At 42.4% G+C, this 20,285-nt stretch overlaps 1 protein-coding gene across 5 annotated transcripts in view; it reads right to left on the reverse strand.

Moving 5' to 3' along the window:
* The window catches only part of LPIN1 (lipin 1), a 79,412-nt gene that overhangs the window by 49,433 nt on the left and 9,694 nt on the right, over window positions 1–20,285 (reverse strand). For 2 of the 5 annotated variants that reach the window (XM_066314783.1, XM_066314787.1), the window contains exon 2: window positions 11,435–11,491. In XM_066314783.1, the coding sequence (XP_066170880.1) occupies window positions 11,435–11,491 (57 nt within the window). Of the gene's footprint in view, window positions 1–329; window positions 382–9,346; window positions 9,515–11,434; window positions 11,492–20,285 lie in introns of those variants that run through there. The other 3 variants (XM_066314784.1, XM_066314786.1, XM_066314785.1) reach the window with 3 other exon arrangements.

Genomic DNA, 20,285 nt, shown 5'->3' on the forward strand with positions numbered 1-20,285 from the left:
TCCGACCCCAAACCGAGATCCCCACGCAGGGTGCCTCCGTCTGAGACGACACCTGAAAAGCATCACATCTTCCCTCTAACCCCGCACACAAAGCAGAGTCCCAGCAACCCGGGCGCAGCTGGCACTGCTCAGAGCCAGGCGGCTCCGCACGGAAAGGCGGGCAGGGATGTGGGCAGGGATGCGGGCAGCCGCCCGGAGCCCCGCCAGCCCCACGCCGGACAGACCCGCTGCCCTCAGCGGCTCGGGGCCTTGCCTTCCCTGCCCGCGGGCAGCCGGAGGAGGAAGGGCCTCTGTCCTCCCGCAGCGGCCGCCAGAGCCCCGGCACCCACCTCTGCCGCGGGCCGCCTCCCGCAGCTCCGCTCGCCGCCGCCTCGGTGCGCGCCGCGGGGCCGCTGCGGGGCCGCTGGGGCCGGCGGGCGGGGCCGGGCCGGAGGAGGGGCCGGGAGGAGCGGCGGGGCCCGGGGAAGGCGCGGCGGGGCGGGGGCACAGCGCGGGCCCGGCCGGCCCCGCCCGCCCGCTGGGCGAGCCGCCGGGGGCCGGAGCTGCTGGGGCAGGGGCCGCCGGGACCGGAGCTGCTGGGGCCGGGGCCGCCGGGGCTGGAGCCGCCGGGGGCCGTAGCTGCTGGGGCAGGGGCTGCCGGGGGCTGGAGCCGCCGGGGGCCGGAGCTGCCGGGGGCTGGAGCTGCTGGGGCAGAGGCTGCCGGGGCCGGGGCCGCCGGGGGCCGGAGCCGCTGGGGCAGGGGCCGCCGGGACCGGAGCCGCCGGGGGCCGGAGGTGCCGCAGCTGCCGCGGGCCGGGGCGGGGCAGTGGCCGTGGCGCGGTGGTGTGGGGTGATCCTGCGGCCGAGGGCGAGTCAGGTTCCTAGCTGGGAAAAACGGGGAGTGGAAAAGGGAATCGCTTAGCCCAGGCTGAGCAAAGGCAGGTCCGTGACAGGCGTCGCTTGGGCTGCCAGAGCCTAGCATTTATCGCCATTTGGGAGCGCGTCCTTCAGCATCAGACGCTCTATCGCTTTAAATGAAAGCGATGAAATAAAGCTTTTCCCCCGATAGTGGTTTTCTTGTATGCAAACCGTATTGTAACCTCACTTTGCACATTGCACAGGTCGCCGTACACAGCTAAGAAGGGAAGTGGATGTCTGTGTTAAAAAGGAACTGATGAAGGAATCTTCCAGGACTGTTTGAAGTCTTGTTTACAGAAGTCACGAGAGGGTGGTGCTATGTACAAAACAACTGAACAGGAAACACGGGGGGAAATAAGATGACAAAGATTATACACACACACACACAAAAAAAAAAAATAATAATAAAAAATTGATCAAAGGTCATTATTGAGGCGCTCTGCTTCAACAATTTTAGGCTTGAAAACAAGTTTTTGAGAGCTGGATTTCCTGCATCTCCGTGTTGTAGTCCCCAAAATTTACATGCAGCTGAAGCCTGGGAAGAGTACCTTGCTGAGTAATTAGTGCTTAAGCCTTCCATTTTTGTTTAATTTCTGGTTACGCTCCAAAACAATCTTAGTGAAATCTTCTCTAGGTCGTCACCCAACTGTAATCCTTCAGATTGTTTTTCTGTGACACGTCTTCCTCCTATAGCTCTCTTAGTTCTCTCGATATAGACCAGTCTTTGTACAGCTCATGGCTAAAACAGCCACTGAGTGATTGGACTCAGTGCAAACTCGCAGACTCCAATCCCTACTTCTTGTTCTCTCCTCCATTCCTGGTTGCACAGCTACACTGAGGAGTACATTTCAGTTTTAGAACAGAAAAGTCAGTGAAGACAGTTTCTGCCCAGACATGACAAACAAGGGTGTATACTTAGTCCCAAAGAGAAAGTAATACACAACTGCAATTTCATTTCCTAGGCATTTAATATCTAATCTCTAATCTCTTGCCAGTGGGTAGTCAGTAGGCAATGAGAAATGTTGGTAAATGATCCCATGCCTGTTAAATACAAGAAGCTTTATCTGTGTTCACTACCAGTGCCCTGCCCACCATATTTGTGTGGAATACAATCCCATATTGTGTTCCTTCTGAGAGAGTGGTAACCACCAGCCATCACCATCTGTGTTAGGTGGGAGGACTCTAACATACTGGTCCACTATGGTCTTCTATTACTATGCTAAAGTCAAAATATGATCATAACATACTGAATCAAAAACATTGTCTTTCCACAGTCTCAACAACACCTACCCTTCCATGCTTCTTTCAGAAATCTACAAGCTAGGTTCTCATTTTTGGAAGTACAATATTGTGTTTAGCTACTTACCATGTCCAACCATCTGCCGCTTAATGTAAAATAGCCCATAGAATAATGTACAGAAAATTTACACAGAAAATGTACATTTTAAACGATTCCATGTGCAAGGTCATCTTTTCTCTTCCTACAGAGCAGAGTAAATACAGCCACAATACACACAAGATGCTGTGGGAAGTGCTAAATGCTTGCATAGGAACCATGAGCTTCCCTTAACAACAGGGCACCATCCTTCTGTGCTTTTTCACTCTATTCTTATTCATGGTGTGACCAGTGTGCAGAGTGGTGTTCCTTAGATTACTTCCATTCCATCTAGAGGACCAAGCACTAATACATAGCCAGTATTTTGATACTGTCCAAGCCTTAGCATGGTCATGGCTGTGGACTTGACTCAGCCCAGTGCAGAGTTTGGAGGATAGTACAGTCAGGGATGATTCCTAAAAATTAATCTGGAGTTACCCACAGACTAGCTGGCAGAGGGAGTATGGCTCTAGCAAGAGGAAAGTCCCTGACAGTGCCAGTTCCAAAACACACTCAGGAATGATGAAGTTCTGAAGTATTATTGTTTTCTTCCTGAAACGTTTCCCCTTTCACAGGTTTCTTTCTGGAGGCATTGTGTTAATCAACAGATGTTTGTTTACCAAGGTTTGACCTAAAACTGTCCACAGAATTTTGAAGTACCTGCTCATGAAAGGTTTTCCTTCCATTCCTTTGATGGTAAATTTACATTAATTCATTATTACCTAACTCTGATTCTTGTTTCATAAACCTTACAAGTTATGTATTCACTCTGTGTTTGTGCAGTTCCGGCATAGTGGAGTTCTAACCTATGATCTGGGCTCACAGTTACTATGAAAATACACTTAAGAAGAAAGTCGAGTTGTGTAGTCTTTTGTAAATTAGTAAAACTAGGTTTAAAAATAGCTGACAAGTGTGGAGGTGGGCGGAGCCCCGGCTGCTCTGCCCTGGAGGGAGCCAAGCTGAGGAGTCAAGGAAGAATTTCGCAACTTCAGCCAGAGCACCTAAGACAAAGACAAACCTCCTAGCTACGGTGACCTGGCTGGAGACCCACAAGCCCCCTCGGGATTTTATGTAGATCTGTTACAATTGATTGGTTCTGTACCCTTTTCCTCCCACCCTGGTGTCCCATAAAAACCCCTGAGTTTCCTCTGGTCCGCAGAGGTTCCTCGTCCCTGGATCCCTTTCGCTGGTACCCTCTCAATAAAGTACCACCTGCGGAAATTCCATATGAGACCTCTCTCTCTCTCACCACGGCCGGCTAAAAGAGGGGCTAACTCACAAGGGCATGAGCTAAGAGCACTGAGCTGAAATCACTGAAAGCTGAAATCACTGAGCTGAAATCACTGCTCTGCCCGCTGCTGAGAAGCCCCTCTGTCCAGCTGAGGAGCGCCCTGACCCCCCAAGGAGCTGTTTCTAGCGAGACATCCTTTGGGGTGGCTGTGGCTCTCTGGGTCCCAAGCGGCGGACCCCATCCACCAGCTGGCATAGACAAGCACGGAAAAAAAGTGCCTTCTATTCTATCTTAGGGCACTAGATTTTCCTAGCAAGGATGTTGCAGTGAGCAAAATAACCATTGAAACCATTGTGCATTAGCAGTAGTGTCTGGCTTGCCCCACTAAAAGTAGGGTTGATGCTCAGACACACAGGACCTGGGTTATGAATGACTGCAATTGTTAATGCATGCCCTATGTGCAGGTAAAAAATCATTCAGTAAACAGAAAAGATGAGCTTTTAGCTTTTAATTTATAATTAACTCATAAGATAGCTCTGGAGCTGTGCTGACATTCTTAATGTAAGTAATAAACTCAGAGTAGCTCACATACTGTAAATTAAGAGTTGATCTAGTTTTATTGCAGTGTAAACATCACTGCAATAAAAAGCAGTTTGACTGACTCTGCAGTTACCTGATTGAACATCCCACCATCCTAACAAAGGAATTTCTTTCCTAACATAAGTAGATACTTTTATACAGTACCTGCAACTGCCTCTGATAATCTACTGAATTCTCTGTCTGGTTCACTTTTTTCCCCCTTTTCTTTTTCTCTCTCATTTAAGTACAATTATCTAGTACTTCATTTCATCCTTCATTTGAAGGTACAGTACTGTAGGGTGTTGTAGCTTGTAAATAATGGTATTTAATCTGCCTCTAAGTGCTTGACTGAGGACCATTTTTTAAAAGTATACATAGATGTTATTTGGTTGCAGAGATTTCTAAAACATTCCCTCCCCTTTAACTTGTTGCTAGTTTTGACTGTTTTGCTTTGTTTCTGTCCCCCTGAGATCCTTGCAGTTTGACATCTTTAGCTTTGGGATTTTGCTTTCTGTATCACCACAGTCCCTGAGTAAGCGTTTGCTGACAGTTACACGTGCCAGCCAGTACATTTCTGACATCCTTTCTTATCTGTCTTCTTTCTGACCTCTGTGTTCAGAGGTAGGATGATGACACCATCCTCGTGAGGACTGTGATGTCATCAGAAGTAATATAAAGTTTCAGTCAACAATAAGGCACAGCAGTGACCAGTGAAAAGCAAAACTGAGAGGATTATTTTGTCAAATGATCAAATGTGGGATTGCAATTTTCCAGGAATTGTTGCAGCTGGAATTAGAGGCAGGGGAGGAAGCATTGATGACGTACCAAAATGCTCATCTGTAAATGATAACATCCCTCATGCCATCAGTGCGTGCATTGCATAACCAAACTTGATTTTGAACCAAGTACTCTTGGACTTGATTTTGTGACAGATACACCCTTTCCTCCCCCCTCACTGAAAAAAAAGGCGGGGAAAGGGGATCTCTAGCAAATGGACCACTAGACAAGTCTTTTTTTACTTCTCAGAATATAACAAGTCTTGATGATCAAGGTTCTCAGAAGAGCCTTTCTTTTTCTTCTAGATCCACATCCAAACATGCAATCCCATAAGAACCTCAATGCTTCCTTTATATCTTAGCAGCTCTTTCCCCAGTCAAAAGTCATTTCTCTGCTACAAAATATTTGGCTACTGAGAGACAGAGACTTATACTGACTCCTATGATCCAAATATCATCAAAGCCAAAGAGTGTAGGAGAATTTAAATTAGGAAAAAGAAAGGCTAAATTTATCAACCTTGCTGGAGGTACACTTGTACCAGTTCAATCTCATCAGAAAGCAATTTAGCTCCAAATCAAATCTGTAAGTAGCCACAGCTGAGCTCTCTAAATATAATCTTAAAAAGCTTAGAAAAGCTTGAGCCCTGATAAAGCAAAGCAATCACAATATGAGATTTAGGATGTAGCAGTGAAATCATCAACGTGTTGTTTCGTCAGCCAAGACCACAATTCCTGCATGTGCTTGTTCAAACACAGACCTGTATCCTGCTCAGGTAAAATAAACACTGGTGTCTTAAGTGGACACATATACAAGAAATAAGGGATCATACACAGCTCCTCCATCCTGTCATGGACAGAAATGCTTTCCAGCCCAAAATCTAGCTTTTCATCAGTTCAATACATCTGTGCATGTTAACCTTCTGCCCAGGATACTGTTTTCAAAGCACAGCAAACCAGAATCATCAGTATTATTTGTTCAGAACAAAATAGTACAAAACATGCTTTGAGAACTTCAAACAAAGCTGGTCTGTTTCCCAGGGTATAATTTTTTCTTCACAGTACCTGCAATGCTTGGAAACTAAAATGGCAATTTTAATCCCAAAGAGGAAAAAGATATTTGGAAACCAACTAGTTCTGTTGAAAAGTTTGTTGCTTTTTTCTCAGCCTCATATCTGAAATTTCCAGATCAGAGTGCCTACCAATATCAAATTATCCTTGCAAGTAGGTTCTGAAGGTTATTGCTTGGGGACTGTAAAACTGAGTGTCTTCATTAGTTCACTGTGTTGTTTCCACCTTACCAGGCAAACTGTAGGTTGCAAAGATGTAACAGCTGCACTTATGATAATAAGATGATTAATAGATATTGTGTGTAAAGCTTTTTCTTCTGGTGCGCTAAGAATTAAGTGCTAATATAGGTCAGCTTGAAGTTCACTCTGTAACTTCACAGAGAGAATGAAGTATCTAAAATCTGTTTTACAATACAAGTAGCAATATTTGGTGCTTCTCTCTGTGACAGAAAAATTCTTCACTTCTGTGCAGACCAGGGTAGATGGGGAGCTGTGTGGCTCCTGGTGAATGCAGGGGCACTCTGTCCACAGCTTGGCAATGCAAGAATCAGGTTTGCTTGGCTTTGAAGTGAGATAATTCTGTACTCTCCCAGGTACTGTAATTAGCTCTGGCTGTCATATAAACTGGATGAAAAAGGTTTTAATCTCCCCTTGAGAAATAGGCAGATGAAGGACTGTGAGCAGCCTGTCAGGGGGAGAGGCAGACTGTGGCTACTGTCTTCCCCACTGGTGAACTGATGGGGGAGGCTTCTGCAGGTACTGCCCAAAAGTTCATATCTTCATCCCTTCATCCAAAGGTTTATTACTTTTGCTGTAAAAAAAAAAAAGTGAGATAATGCAACCCCTTACTACTTAGTGTTTTCCTCTCTCACTAATGCTCAGTTTTCTTGAGTATTTGAAGTGACAGAATATAACCAGGTTAGAGCAATTGGTCTTTTTTTTAACAAGTATGCGTAACATTTAAAAGGGTACATTTCCCAATTCAGCCTCTGCAGCAGGTGTGGGTCCTGTGCCTCCACCTGAAGGACTCCTGCTTTCCCTTCTCAGGGCTTTCTGTAACAGTGAGGCATGAAAGAGCTCTGGCCCTAAGACCTGTCCACACTGTCCTCTCATTCCTTCTTCTGTGCCAGACTTGAAGACACCTTAATCTGGTAGCACAGATTTCAGATCTCTCTGATTTTTAACCTCAAGGCTCTATATCAGTTAAACTGGGGGGAGAGGTGAGATACTGGTTTAGGATAATCTGTTTTAGAAGTGTTTTCCTTTTAATCTCATTATTGGAGATTTTAGTGATGACAGTTTGAGCCAAGGACTGGATTTGTTTTGAATTCAAAGTACAATCATCTGTTGAATTTTGTGATAAATTTTATCAGGCAAAATTTGAGCTAAATGAAACAATGACAATGTTTTATAACATATTTTGCTTAGGCCAATAAACTTTTCAGTCTTGGTTGCTGTAAAAACTGACTTATTGTTGTTGACTCTTTTGTTCCTAAAAATACAGTGTTATAGATAAAGTTAATAATCAAAATTCTGTGAAAATCCTAGGAACAAGCTGACACATAGAATTAAATCCCGCACATCACAGGACAATAAATTCTCTTTAATTATTTTCATCAATCCTGGGCAATTAATCAGTAAATACTGCATTTCTTCTCTTATCTAAGCAGTTCATTCTCCTGATTTAGGCTGAGAACTTGTATAAAACTCTAACTGGAACCAAGTCAGTTGGAATATTATTATATATAATTATTATATATAAATATTATTATTATATAAAGCAGGAATATTATTATTTATGTCTGGTTTTTAGCTGCTGTCATTCTTTACATCTTCTGTATGGAATTGCATAACTATGTGATATTATTTGAGAAATTAGCTTAAGTTTTATGATATCTACAACTGGAGTCCTAATACCATTAATAGGTGTGATTGAGTTTGCAAAATCATGAAAATGGTACTTTAAGTCAGTTTCATGTTCAAATTTCTATGAGTGGCAGAAGTGTCCCAGGTAACTCAGTAAATCCTTCCCTCAAAATACTCTCAGTGTCAAAATGAGTGTAGTCTCTCCAGAAGTCTTCTAGCACTAAAGTCCCTGAACATAGTAGTGAATGTTATTTTAAAACTATAATTAAACAACATTTCATCTCCATCAGTCTAAAAATAATTATTAGGAAAACTAGATTTTCATTTGCTATGACATGGGGCATATTAAGCGATGGAGGAACCGTAGTCTGTGGTTTGAAAGAAAGCATTTTTTTTCTCTGATTTCTGCCATTATGTTGAATGCTGAGCAAAAATTGAAAATTTACTCTAATGAAACTTCAGCATAAAAGAGTCTTGAAGTCTAAAATGCATGTTTTCACTTGCAAAGCAACAGTTTTTGCAAGTGAAACACACCTGTCTTAAAGGGGAGTTTATTATGTCCATGTAGTCTGGTCACAAAGTATGAGGTTTAAATAGCTCTCAGGAGGCAATGATCCATCAGAAGGAAACGTAATTCAATGTTGAACTGAGAAAGTTGAAACAATTTTAGTTATTCCAGTATTAAGATAATACAAATGAATGTATTAACAACCCTGCCTGCTCTACATGTAGCTCTTTTGATCCTCCCCTTACACAAATGGGTTAATTCTGTCTCCATGTATTCCTGTTCACTATTTAAAAAAAGTTTACCAGCACTTGCATACACATGCAAGAATTGTTTAAAAACATTATGTTTCAGAGTTGTTTTGAGAAAATAGGCGCATTCCAGAGTTAACATACTGTGAAAATATTTTATCCTTGTTCCGTAAATACAGCAGAAGTGTGTGTTAAAACAAGCACTTTATGTAAATCTATGGAAATAATATACTTTGATGAAATTAGGGAAATCCATTTCATTAAGTCCAGCACGTCCTGGAACAGAAAGCCATTGTTCTGGTGGTCTGTATGCTTTTCATATTCTGTTATGCAGATGTGAGAATTCATCAGGTACTTTGCCTCATTCCTGCTACCCTCATTCCATATTTACTTCAGACAAATCTAAATACCATGCACAGTCTCTCAAAGCCAGCAGCTTCTACCCACAAAAACAACATCAGCTTGTTTTACTATTACTCACACGTCAGCCACATTGTGTTGGTCGTATCATGCACAAAGAGAATTCCCATCCCAGTGAGTTTAGAGTCTGAAAGTATCAGGCCTGGTGCTCAGTTTACACAGAGCAGTATAATCCCTTTCAAGCCAGTGAATTCTGTATTACACAAGCAAAGGGCTTGCTTATTGTTTCAAACAGGCAAAGATTTTTTTTTTTAAAGCAAGACTATGAACATGAAAGCAATATTTTATATCAAGCTCTGCTAGTACAAGAAGAGACAAAGGAGTGGTCAGAAAACAGAGAAAACAATGCTATTTAATAGAATAAAAAGCAGAGTCATACCCACAGGTAGTTCAGAGTCATGTCAAGGTACATGTCTGTTTCTGATGTGAATTCTTCAGACACCGTTTTCCCCATTTCAGCCCCCACACTGCAATTTGGGCACTAATAAAAAAGCCTTCCTGTGCAGTCATCCCAGTGATATCAGATGTCACTCCCCTGCAGTCCTAGATGACAGCCCAGTTCATTCACCCTGCATGTTTTTCATGTTGCTTGCGTGGGGTTGGAATCATGCTTTTTGCTTATCTACCTTGTCCAGGTCAGATGTTACTTGTTCTGTGTAATTCTGCTTCCTCTGACGGAATCAGCCTGATATGTTTTTCTCACTTTCTGTTTCATACTGCTAACTTCTCTCTGCAGATACTGGTACAGCTTAGTGCAAATACCTCTTCTATTTGCACAATCTCTAAGATTTTTTTTTATCATTAGTGGTTAGCTAGTTTACCACAATCTTCTTTCTGTAGATTTTAAATGTAGCACATCCACATTACAGAATTCTTCCTCCTCCTCTTCTTCATGTATTTCTGTACTACCTTATGAGAAATTTAGGACAAAAATCATAGTACTGATACATTAAAATAATTCAAAATTTTGTCCAAATTACTCAAAACCTGATTCTTCTTTAAGTATAATCTTACTGCAAGTATGTATTATCCTCCATTCTTTCTAAATTACAGCACAAGTTCACATGGCCTGTTTTGGTTACCCAGCGGATGTTCTTGTAAATTTCAGAATCCTATCTGAATGCAGATCTGAATGTTCCCAAAGTTTGGGAGGAAAAGATCACATCTGTAGTGTCGCTTCATATGTGTTTAATTTTCACGTTTTATGCTGTCCTTTGCTAACTGGAGTTCCTTACCTGTGTATTTTACTGGCATTTTGAATTCCCAGGTATACTTTTCTCTCTGCAAAGCTCAGCTACTGAATTGCACGTCCAAACCCAACCCCTGTCAACAGCAACCAACTCCATCCTCATTTCAGACTGCCTGCCTGGCTTATCTAGCTGTCCACTTTACATGACACTGCTAATACCAAGCTCAGGATGAAGGTTAGATCCTCAGTTTGTTGAAGCTAACATACCTTCCTACATCTGCCAGACCCAACTGAGAGGCTGCCAGGCTCTGTCAACCAGCTCCCACACCAACAAGCTAGAGTCAAGTGTCCACAGCCTCCTGGATCAGGAAGGTTCCTCTGGAAACCATAGAGAATATCCTACACTGCACTGTGTAGGTTGTCTGGAACCCCCAGAGTGTGGTTTACATGAGATAGAAGTGTAGCTATACTAACATCACACTCCAGCCAAGCTAATACATATGTGAAGAGCTGGACAGTGCCTCCAATAGCTCAGCTAAGTGTTTGTGATTGCACAACTCTGCTTGGTGCTGGGTAGAAATGCTGTGGACTTACCTGTGATTTCGATCAAGTCAGCCTCTAAATACTCTGCCCCACCATCACTGTACAAGTAGGTGACTCTGAGTCCTTAGTCACTAAGACAAGCATCAGGTTGTTCCCTGGATCTGCCTCTTGCCTCCTCCACCAATCATTCAGCAGTGGCACTTCTATCACTGGTGTGGGAAGTGCTGTTCTTCTCCTCTCATTCCTTCTCCTGAGTGGTTCTCCTGCCAATCCATGGCTGTGTCCCAAGATCACCACCTCACAGATGTGCTCTCTGCTCTCCAGGGGAGCAGCAGCAAAGATGTCTAGGCATGTTTTCCCTGGCTTGGGATGTGTCTAGCAATCTCACATTTGCAACAGGTTTGTTCACTCTGTTCTTATTGCCCAGGTAAAATACCAAATTTCCAAATTTTTATCTTGTTTCCATCCTTTTCCTGCTAGTACTGGCCACATATGAGGGCCACCAGTTTCACAGAGCCACCCAGCCTTTCACAGGAATAATAATAACACATTATAGTGGTGACATGTAATAACACAGTGTCCAAAGAATGACACTTGGACACTCTGCACTGGGTACCAGGAAGTGGGCAAGAATTAACCACTCCTCATCCTGCTTTACCTAAGACCACTGGGCTTCAAGTTGGGCCTTCTCTAAGGCACTGGAGTTAAAAAGCAAATGAATTATTAAATTCCTACATTTAGATTGCGTGTCCAGACATTTCGAATCCAGCCAGGATCTTTCATCAATGGAATCTGAAAGAAACAAAACATAATGTAGTTAATTAACCATACAGAGAAGTTAATATATAAAGGCCTCAATCATGGTCCTTGAAACCCAGCTTCAATGGATACCTCTCCTAAGGTTCCTTTGTAAGCCACATGGCCTTTCTGTCATCCTCACATTTTATCTGGACTGAGAAATATTCTCAATTCTCTCTTTCCACCACCTCAGTTTTCAAGGGGTTTTGCAGAAGGGTTTAGTCCTCTGCTAGTAAGATCTGTATCATCTACTGGAGACAATTTGGAAGCCAGCAAATTCTGTGAGCTCTGAAGAAGCATCTCTGTTTATTCTTTTGCAGGATGGGGATGCCAAAGATCTTTTCAGATGGCATCATCCCTAGATTTGTTCATGGTACAGGAAGACCTCTAGTACCCAGTAGAACAGGAAAAGCAGTTCTGCAGAGCAAGAACACACTTCAGCTCCTTTGAAGCAACCTGGTGCTCAGGGCTTGCATAGCAGAGGTATGAGTATATTCCATGAGTAATTTCTGCAGACAAGCAGCACAGGAGCCTCAGCAGAGTGAACTGTACTTCCAGAGACAGAGCCCACAGTTGAGGTGACAATTACTGTAACAAACTCTTTATGAGCACACAGAAGTAGGAGTGAATGGTGATTTCATTTTTAAAGAAGCCAGAGTTGCAAGATATATTGACATTAATTAAATATCCACTAAGTAGGGTAAGCTTTCAGTGTTGCTGGGGATGAAGGGACACATATAGATACAAGGAAAAGTTATTGAAGAGAAATTCTGAACTGCATTTTATAATATTTCTTATTCCATAGTGAAATTTCATACTGAAAGGACTAACTCTACAGAATCAATAAATATGATAACGATGATGATGGTGATATAAACAAATAATTTTAAAGATTTCCTTTTCTTTCCTAGAAAGGTTATGGCCAGATTTGCTAGTGGTATATTCTCAAAATACCCATATTCCCTCATATTCAAATCTCAACATTTTTCAAACACAAATGCTCACTAGGAATAAAGGAAAAACATTATGTCTCTATCATTACCAAATTATATGACACTCAGAATACTCTGTGGAATTTTACTGAGAAAATACAAAAGGCATCAAATGATCCTTTTTCTAAACTTTCTCCCATTTGAATAAAGACCATGAAATCATTACAAAGAGGGAGCAGTCAGAAATAGCAAAAGAAGCACTACAGAAATAAATTCACCTAGTTCTGGTAGGTCCAGTTCTTAAGGGTTCCATTACTGTTAATTACACTGGTAATTACACCTATACATTCTGGTGCATGTATAATTAGAATATCCTTTCATGTGGGAGATGTGACAAATAAGTTTGAGGTGGCACAATCAGAGGAAGACAGAGACATAAGACATAAGCCTTCTCTGCTCACAACAATATCTTGCACTTGGAACATTCCACCAAGGATTGCACCATAGTATTCAAATAGAGTTTACCAAATCTCTTAACAACCTTATGGACCAGAAGATATTATAAATTCCATTTATCAAATTAAGCAATTGAAATACACCCTGATTGAATTACTTAGTCTGCACTACGAAGGAATTCTAGCATCTGAATTAGGTACTCTCCCTACATATCTTTCCACATGGCCCATTGTTTTAACAAGTGGTCTTTCTTTTCTATTCTCAGAAGCAGAATAAAAATACTGGCATTCTTACAGCAATAATTAAATGATCAGAAATACTCTTGCAGGCTAAATTAGTAATTGAAATACAGATGCATGTTGTATGCAAATGCTGAATTCAATATAATTCCATATTCCCATTGCATGTGCCTGCTTGTGTTTAAGAGGTGTCATAGAGTGGTTTGGGTTGAAAAGAACCTGAAAGACCATCTGGTTCCAACACCCCTGCCATGTGCAGGGACACCTTTAATGAGACTGATGTGCTCAAAGCTGCATCCAGCCTGGCTTTGAACACTTCCAGGGATGAAACACTCACAACTTCTCTGGACAACCTGTTCCAGTGCCTCCCTACCCCCATAGTAAAGAATTGCTTCCAAATATCCAGTCTAAGCCTACCTTCTTTCTCACTCTTGCCCTACAAGCTCTCATAAAAAGACCCTCTCCAGCTCTCTTGTTGCCCTTTTTGGTATTTGAAGGTGCCATAAGGTCTCCCCAGAGCCTTCTCCAAGCTGAACAACCCAAATTCTCTCAGCCTGTCTGCAGAGGACAGGTGCCCCAGCCCCTTTGTTGCTTCCTCTGCATTTGCTCCAGCAGTTCCATATCTTTCCTGTGCTGAAGGCCTCAGATCTGGGTGCAGGACTCCACGAGGTCCCATGAGAGCAGGGCAGAGGGGCAGAATCATCTCCCTTGCCCTGCTGCCCATGCTGCTTTTGATGCAGCCCAGGACAGAGTTGGCTTTCAGGGCTGCAGCACACATTCTTTCTTTTTCTTTGTTTCATAAAAACAATCAAAATTCCACAATCCAAAAAATAAATTTCAGAAACATCGTAATAGGAACTGCCACAGGAAAACAGTATGTTTCATTAGAAGAAAAGTCAACAGTGTGTTGCAACAGAGTTGGTAATTTTACAAAAGTGCTGCTGCCTGTGCATGCAGTTCCTCTGAAACGCAGTGATCAGAGACAGTCCTGTAAAACACTCTTTGTGTATTCGTGCAACAACCACGCGACTCTCCAGGATTCCTGCCAACATTTTGAAAGTACAGTTAATGTTGCAGTTAAGTATTTGATCTTTTGAGTTGTCTAATCTCTGTTCCTGCTCACATTTGAAAAACAGCCCTAAGGAGCTTTTATTAAGATCTGCAATTAATGGAAAAATTTAGTATTTAACGAATTATATTTTGTCCATTTTTTGAGTGACTGTTGTAAATCAGCCTGTCTTTCCTATTTAGTAGGCCTGGAAATGCAAACTGACATGAGCAAAAATTATTTTAAAGCAGACACAATGCATCAGATCTTTCCTTTAGCTGTGCCAGCCTCAGCAGGCACCCTGCTGACCTTAAGAGAACAAGCTAATGTGAGGAAAAGATGACCTTGCACTTCAGCTAGTGAAATAGGACACAAGTGCTATGCCTTTACAAGACAATCAGAGTCAAGGCACAGGCAGAGGCACTGGGACACTCTGGCCTGTGCCCTGCTGCTGGAAAAACAGCACTTGGCACAGGTGCTACCACAGCCAGCTGGCAGCTCCCAGCTTGGGAATGAGCACAGAGCGTTTCCAACAGGCCTCTCAAGGAGGCCAACTGGTTTTGAGTGCTGATGGAGCTTAATAGCAGGTGACTGGATCACACCAGGTAGTATCAAAGCCAGAGAATGGGCACTGTCACTGTTTAGTTTACCACCAGCAGTGTAGCCAAGAGATCTAGATCTCCCCTGGAGCTACCTGAGCTTTTTCCCTTCCAGGAGTCTGGGCATATCACAAGCATTATTGCACGGTTCTCCTGATGTCTAAAATAAATAATATACTCCTAAACTGTCAGGGAAAATTAAATAATATTTTTGAGAAAAATGTAATTCGTGGTGCAAAGCAAAATTTGCCCTTTGACCCCTAAAGGGGTCTTTATGACCCTGTATTGCCCAGTCTGTTAGCATTCAGCCAAACTGTACTTTTCCTAACTGAACATGGAATGTTTAAGAATTAAGATATTTCTTTTAGCTGATAGAAGGTGAAGTAAAACAGAAGACAGAGATATGGCCTGATATCTGCAGAAGAATAAATTAGTCTATATTTCATACTCTCACTTAGAGGGAAAATATATCTGATATAAAAATATTGCAAGCAAAAAATGGCAGTAATAATTGTAATCCGTGACCCCTTGGGAGAGATATGGAAATGCAGTGAGAATGAAATGAAACAGGAAATATTTAGGCATTAGGAAAACTTTATAATAGTAGGAGCACCCAAGCTCTGGTATTGCCGGAAGAGGCTGAAATCTTTCAGAGCAAGCTGAAGACGCATTTGACAGAAATGTTTTAATTATAGTTGAATTTGCCTCTAGGCACAGAGATGGTCTAGATGATCTCTGAGTCTCTTCCAGCCTTGTATTCTGTTAGTCTGTGATAGAGTGACATGGCAGAATGAGAGTCCATTTTCAGGATTTCTTTTCTAACAAGGAAATCTCACAGTGGGAAAAAATTCAGAAACTGGTGATGAAAACCCTGTTACATGAAATGCTTTGAATTTTAAAAAAAAATAGTGCAGAAACAAGTTATAGGGAGACACAGCAGTGTTGCCAAGGGATGGGCAGCGTGACCTAAGCAGCTCTTGTGTCTCAAACTTCTGACTCAGTCTCACAATATCACCTGACTGGTGTTCAGCTCATCACACTGATGCAACAGGTGTTGTAAACAAAGTTATTGATTTGTGAATGAGTGAAGTAATTTAAATCAGGTTCCTACTGTAATCATGCCTCTAACCGTAGTTAAATACACACTGAGTGCTTCATTTCTGCTAATGCCAGATAGAAACAACCTATTACTTCCCTTAAGGAGCATCTGATGCCCAGATTGACTTGTATTCTCTCTGTAATATGGATACCTAGTGCAAAGCAGCTGGTCTGTTTTTCATAAAGAACCAGAGTAGGTGCCTTTTGTGAGGAGATGCTATCTCCACTACAGACTAATTTTAAGCAACAAAGAGAAAGGAGGACCACCTTCTTTCAAGGTAAGATGACAATCCAAGTGCCACATGACCATTTTATCTAAGTGACCTAAGGTAAGAAAACCACTTCCTAGCTTCTCAGATAGATTTGACTGACAACTTTAATTTTCCTGGAGAGATTGTAACTAGTCAGATAAAGCTTGGGACATCAGTAAGTGTTGTGGGAAAAAAAATTTAACTATCAAGAATTCTGTCAGAAACTTCAATAGTGAGTTCCTAGTTAAATGGCTTGATGTTCTAACAAACAGAAAAACCCTTATCTATATTTATCTTCTATAAGAAGGCTACTGAAATAAAGCCACTGGTCTGTAGGAGGCAACATGGGAGCTGTTGCCCATGGAGATGACCACAGAACAGTTTAAGTACTTTGCAACATGGAAGTCAGAGTCAAAGTTTTATCATATGAAGCAGCGGAAGCAAAACAAGAAACCAGTTCTGTTTTATCACCTCACTCAAACCTGGCCCAAAGTCAATGGAGTCATTATGCTCAGAGCCCTGATAGCTCCAGGGTCCTAAGGCACCACATGGAGACAGAGGAACAGGTATAGGGTGGGAGTTTGGAGTCTTCTTGCTTGCCCAGCCGTCATAGCATGGGTGCCAGGGCACCTCTTCCAGCATGAAGAGTGTTGTCCCTGTCTCTTCCTTCCTGAAAACATGGATACCTGCATTGTAATCATAGAATGGCTTGGGTTGGAAGGGACCCTAAAGACCATCTAGTTCTAACCCCCACCACCATGGGGAGGGATGCCACACACTACACCAGGTTGCCCAAATTCCCATCCAAATTGGCCTTTTATGCTTCCAAGGATGAGGCATCCACAACTTCTCTGGGAACGTTTGCCAGTTCCTCACTCCTCACAGTACAGATTTTTTTCTAAAATGTATTATAAATCTCTCCATTTTTAGTTTAAAATTATTCCCTCTTATCTGATCACTGCCTGCTCATGTAAAAAGTTGTTCTCCCTCTTTTTTTATAGTGCTTTTCAAGTACTGGAAAGCAAATCTGAGGTCTCCTCAGAACTCCTCCAGGCTGAACAATCTCAACTCTCTCAGCCTGTGTTCATCGGAGAAGTGTTCCAGCATTTTTGTCCTTCCTCTAGACTTGCTCCAACAGGTTCATGTCTTTCCTGCACTGAGGACCCGAGATCTGGATGCAGCACTGCAGGCAGGGTCTCACCCACCAGAGCTCCTTTTGATGGAACCCAGGATACATTTCGCTTTCTGTAGTATTGACACTGCACATTGCCAGTTTCTGTCCAGCTCTCCATCAACCAGAACCCCCAAGTCCTTCTTTGCAGGGCTGCTCTCAATGAGTTCATCTCCCAGTGTACTGCATCAAGTTCCTAAATGATTTTAAAATCTGGATGTAAGATGAATGCTTTGCAATAATCCAGCCTATAAATTAAAAAAAAAAAAAAAAAAAAAAAAAAAAAAAAAAAAGTGAAAATATCCATGGCATTTCTGTCCTGGAGCTGCTGTGAACTGCAGCAGGGCTCAGGCATGGTGGTTTGCTCACCACATTTTGAAGTGAGTTTGAAACAAATATAAAATTAAGGACTGAAGGTAAGGCACTATGAAGCTGCTCATTTAGCCAGAAACCTCATTTTGAGTACATCCCAGGACTGGGTTAACACAGGGGACTCTGGTCTTTAATATATACCCTGAAAGAGCCTCCTGGCAGAATCCTGCCTCTGGATTCTTACTGCTGAGCTCCTCCCTTTTCTTACCTCACCCTAGTCACTCACAGAGGGAGTTATCAGCTGTTTGTCTAACATCTTGCAACACACGTGATAAGGGCTGTTTTGTCATCTCCCACAGACCATTCAGGAGGGTGGAGTGTGTTTGGCTGCTACTACCATTGGCAGAGGTGGTGGCCTCACCACCACACGGACACTTGCTTTTGTTGTATGTTTTAATTGCTGCTATTAACACTGCACCTGGGAATGTTTCTCTTAGGAACCACCCCAGGCTACCAAAAGGTGTTTCATGAGGTGATGTATCCACATCACCTGATGTTCACCCCACCCTCTCCTTATGGCATCAGCCTTTACAGACCCAGAGCAACTTCTCAATTAGCCTTGGACAAGGCAGCTGCTACCCACAGCTTTCCTCAGACCACCGAAGGGCAATGCCCTTCAGCAGAGAAAGGTGAACACGGTTGCTCCTCCTCACAGCCAGGGGCAGAAAACTGGAGCTTCACAGCTCTAGTATTGACACTGCCCATGGCCTTGCACCATTGACTTGGGTGAGGCTGTGGGTCATCCAGACCCTCATCGTTAAGTACAAGGCAAAGGAGTTCAGAGCTTGATCTGGCCCTATGTAGGATCTGCAACCACAAAGAATCTGTAAATTTTAGGTTTTCGTGTACAGAGCAAACAAAACTAATCTGACACACTGATGTTCAGTCTGAGACACAAGACACGTGCTCAGACATGTAAACAGAGGACTCTCCAAAGAGAAAAAAGGAAGTAATTATCAACAAGTTCTTGCTTTAGTTTAGAGGGATTCTGGTCAAACAGGTACGGCAGCAGAGCTGAACTGGCAACAGACTTGTTTAAAAACTTGAGAAACTGGGTTTGTGCCACACATTGGCTCTCCAGGCTCCCTAGCAGTACAGAGCAAAGCTGCTACCACTGCTGTGCTGCACCTGCTCTTCAAATAATACCAAGCACAGACTGTGTTTTTGTTTGCTAGCTAACTTTGCCATGGGTCACTTACAAATACCTTGTACAAATACCTTATAGAAGCTTGTGAGGAGCCTTCAGAAAGGGAGATTCCCCTTACCCCATTTGTTTTCTGTGCAAATTTAGGCATGAATTTCAGGAGTGGGGATGGGGTTAGGAAAATGACAGCAAAAAAAAAAAAAAAAATGGGTGCTGTACACTGAAAAGCTATATGAGCCTTTCATGCTATGATTTGAACCCTTTGTCCATTTGCCTATGGCAGCTGCCTCCATAGAGGCATAAGGGTCATGGCAAGTGGGAGGTAATGGCCACATCTGGGGCTGACCTGTAAAACCTAGCTGGGCTTTTTATTCTCTCTGTTTATTTACTTTGTTTGCTTGTAGACTTACTCAGAGGTCTCCCTATGGATTATAGCTATTTTAGGCTGCCGGTGATCCCCTTGTCCATTGATTTGTGGAAAGCCTCCCATCAGAATGCAATTTATTCAAAGAATATTAAATTTTGTCACAGAGGGAAGTTCCATCAAGTCAGTACTGATATGTAAGTACTTGCACATAAGTCACTGTCCAGAGTCATCAAGGGCACCGACAGTGATGAGCACAACAGGTTTTAATATAAGGCTTCATGACAGGCTTGATGGAGTCATAACAATCCTCTATTAATATGTGAGTGAATTAAAATATACATGGGGTTTTTTCCACTTTGTCCATCTAGGAAAAAAAGATAAGTTTGCTGTTCTTTGAAACCCTTCAATCATTCAAATCTTAGTCTCACATCCACATTCCTAACAGCAGAAAAAATTGTATCATGTGTAATTTTTGTAGGGATTTTTTTAAGTTATTTGCTAGCCACAGTTTTTTAGGGAGTAAGTTTATGTCATTTTGTGGAGCATAGGTATGTTTGTAATATGAAGAGATCTTGTGTCACAAGATCAGATTTCTGGAGTGGAACAACAGAAGAGAAAAAACAATCCCACATCTGAGGGGGGTAGGTCAAGAAGTTTGGAAACTTCCACTGTGGCTGGCACTATTGCAGGCTGTCTGTGCTCTGCTGCACAACCCAGCTAGCCTCACCCTGCTTCTGTTTTTTAATATAAAATAGAGAAACATTATCAACTCAGACTACTGTTATGAAAGCAAATTTCTCAATTTTCACAGTTTCTGACTTCATTCCAGTACACAGGGCTCACATGTAGTAAAGACTGCGTGTATGAAAAAGTAAACACATGGTCATAAATAGATTTTGGAAGCAGCTCCCTGCTGGCTCTTGTCCAGAAGGACAGAAAATAAGGACAAGGGGACTGTGTGTCTTCATTGCAAGTGATTTGTTTTTCTTGTTAATGCTACACATTGTTCAGGACTATTTCTAGGAAGAAGGCAGTCATAAAATCCAATCAATATATGCTGCAACATTGCTGACTAGAAGAAAAACAGCATGTGCAGAACAAGAGGAAGTCT

This window comes from Sylvia atricapilla, chromosome 3 (genome assembly GCF_009819655.1).
Source record: "Sylvia atricapilla isolate bSylAtr1 chromosome 3, bSylAtr1.pri, whole genome shotgun sequence".
Classification (NCBI taxonomy): Eukaryota; Metazoa; Chordata; class Aves; order Passeriformes; family Sylviidae; genus Sylvia; species Sylvia atricapilla.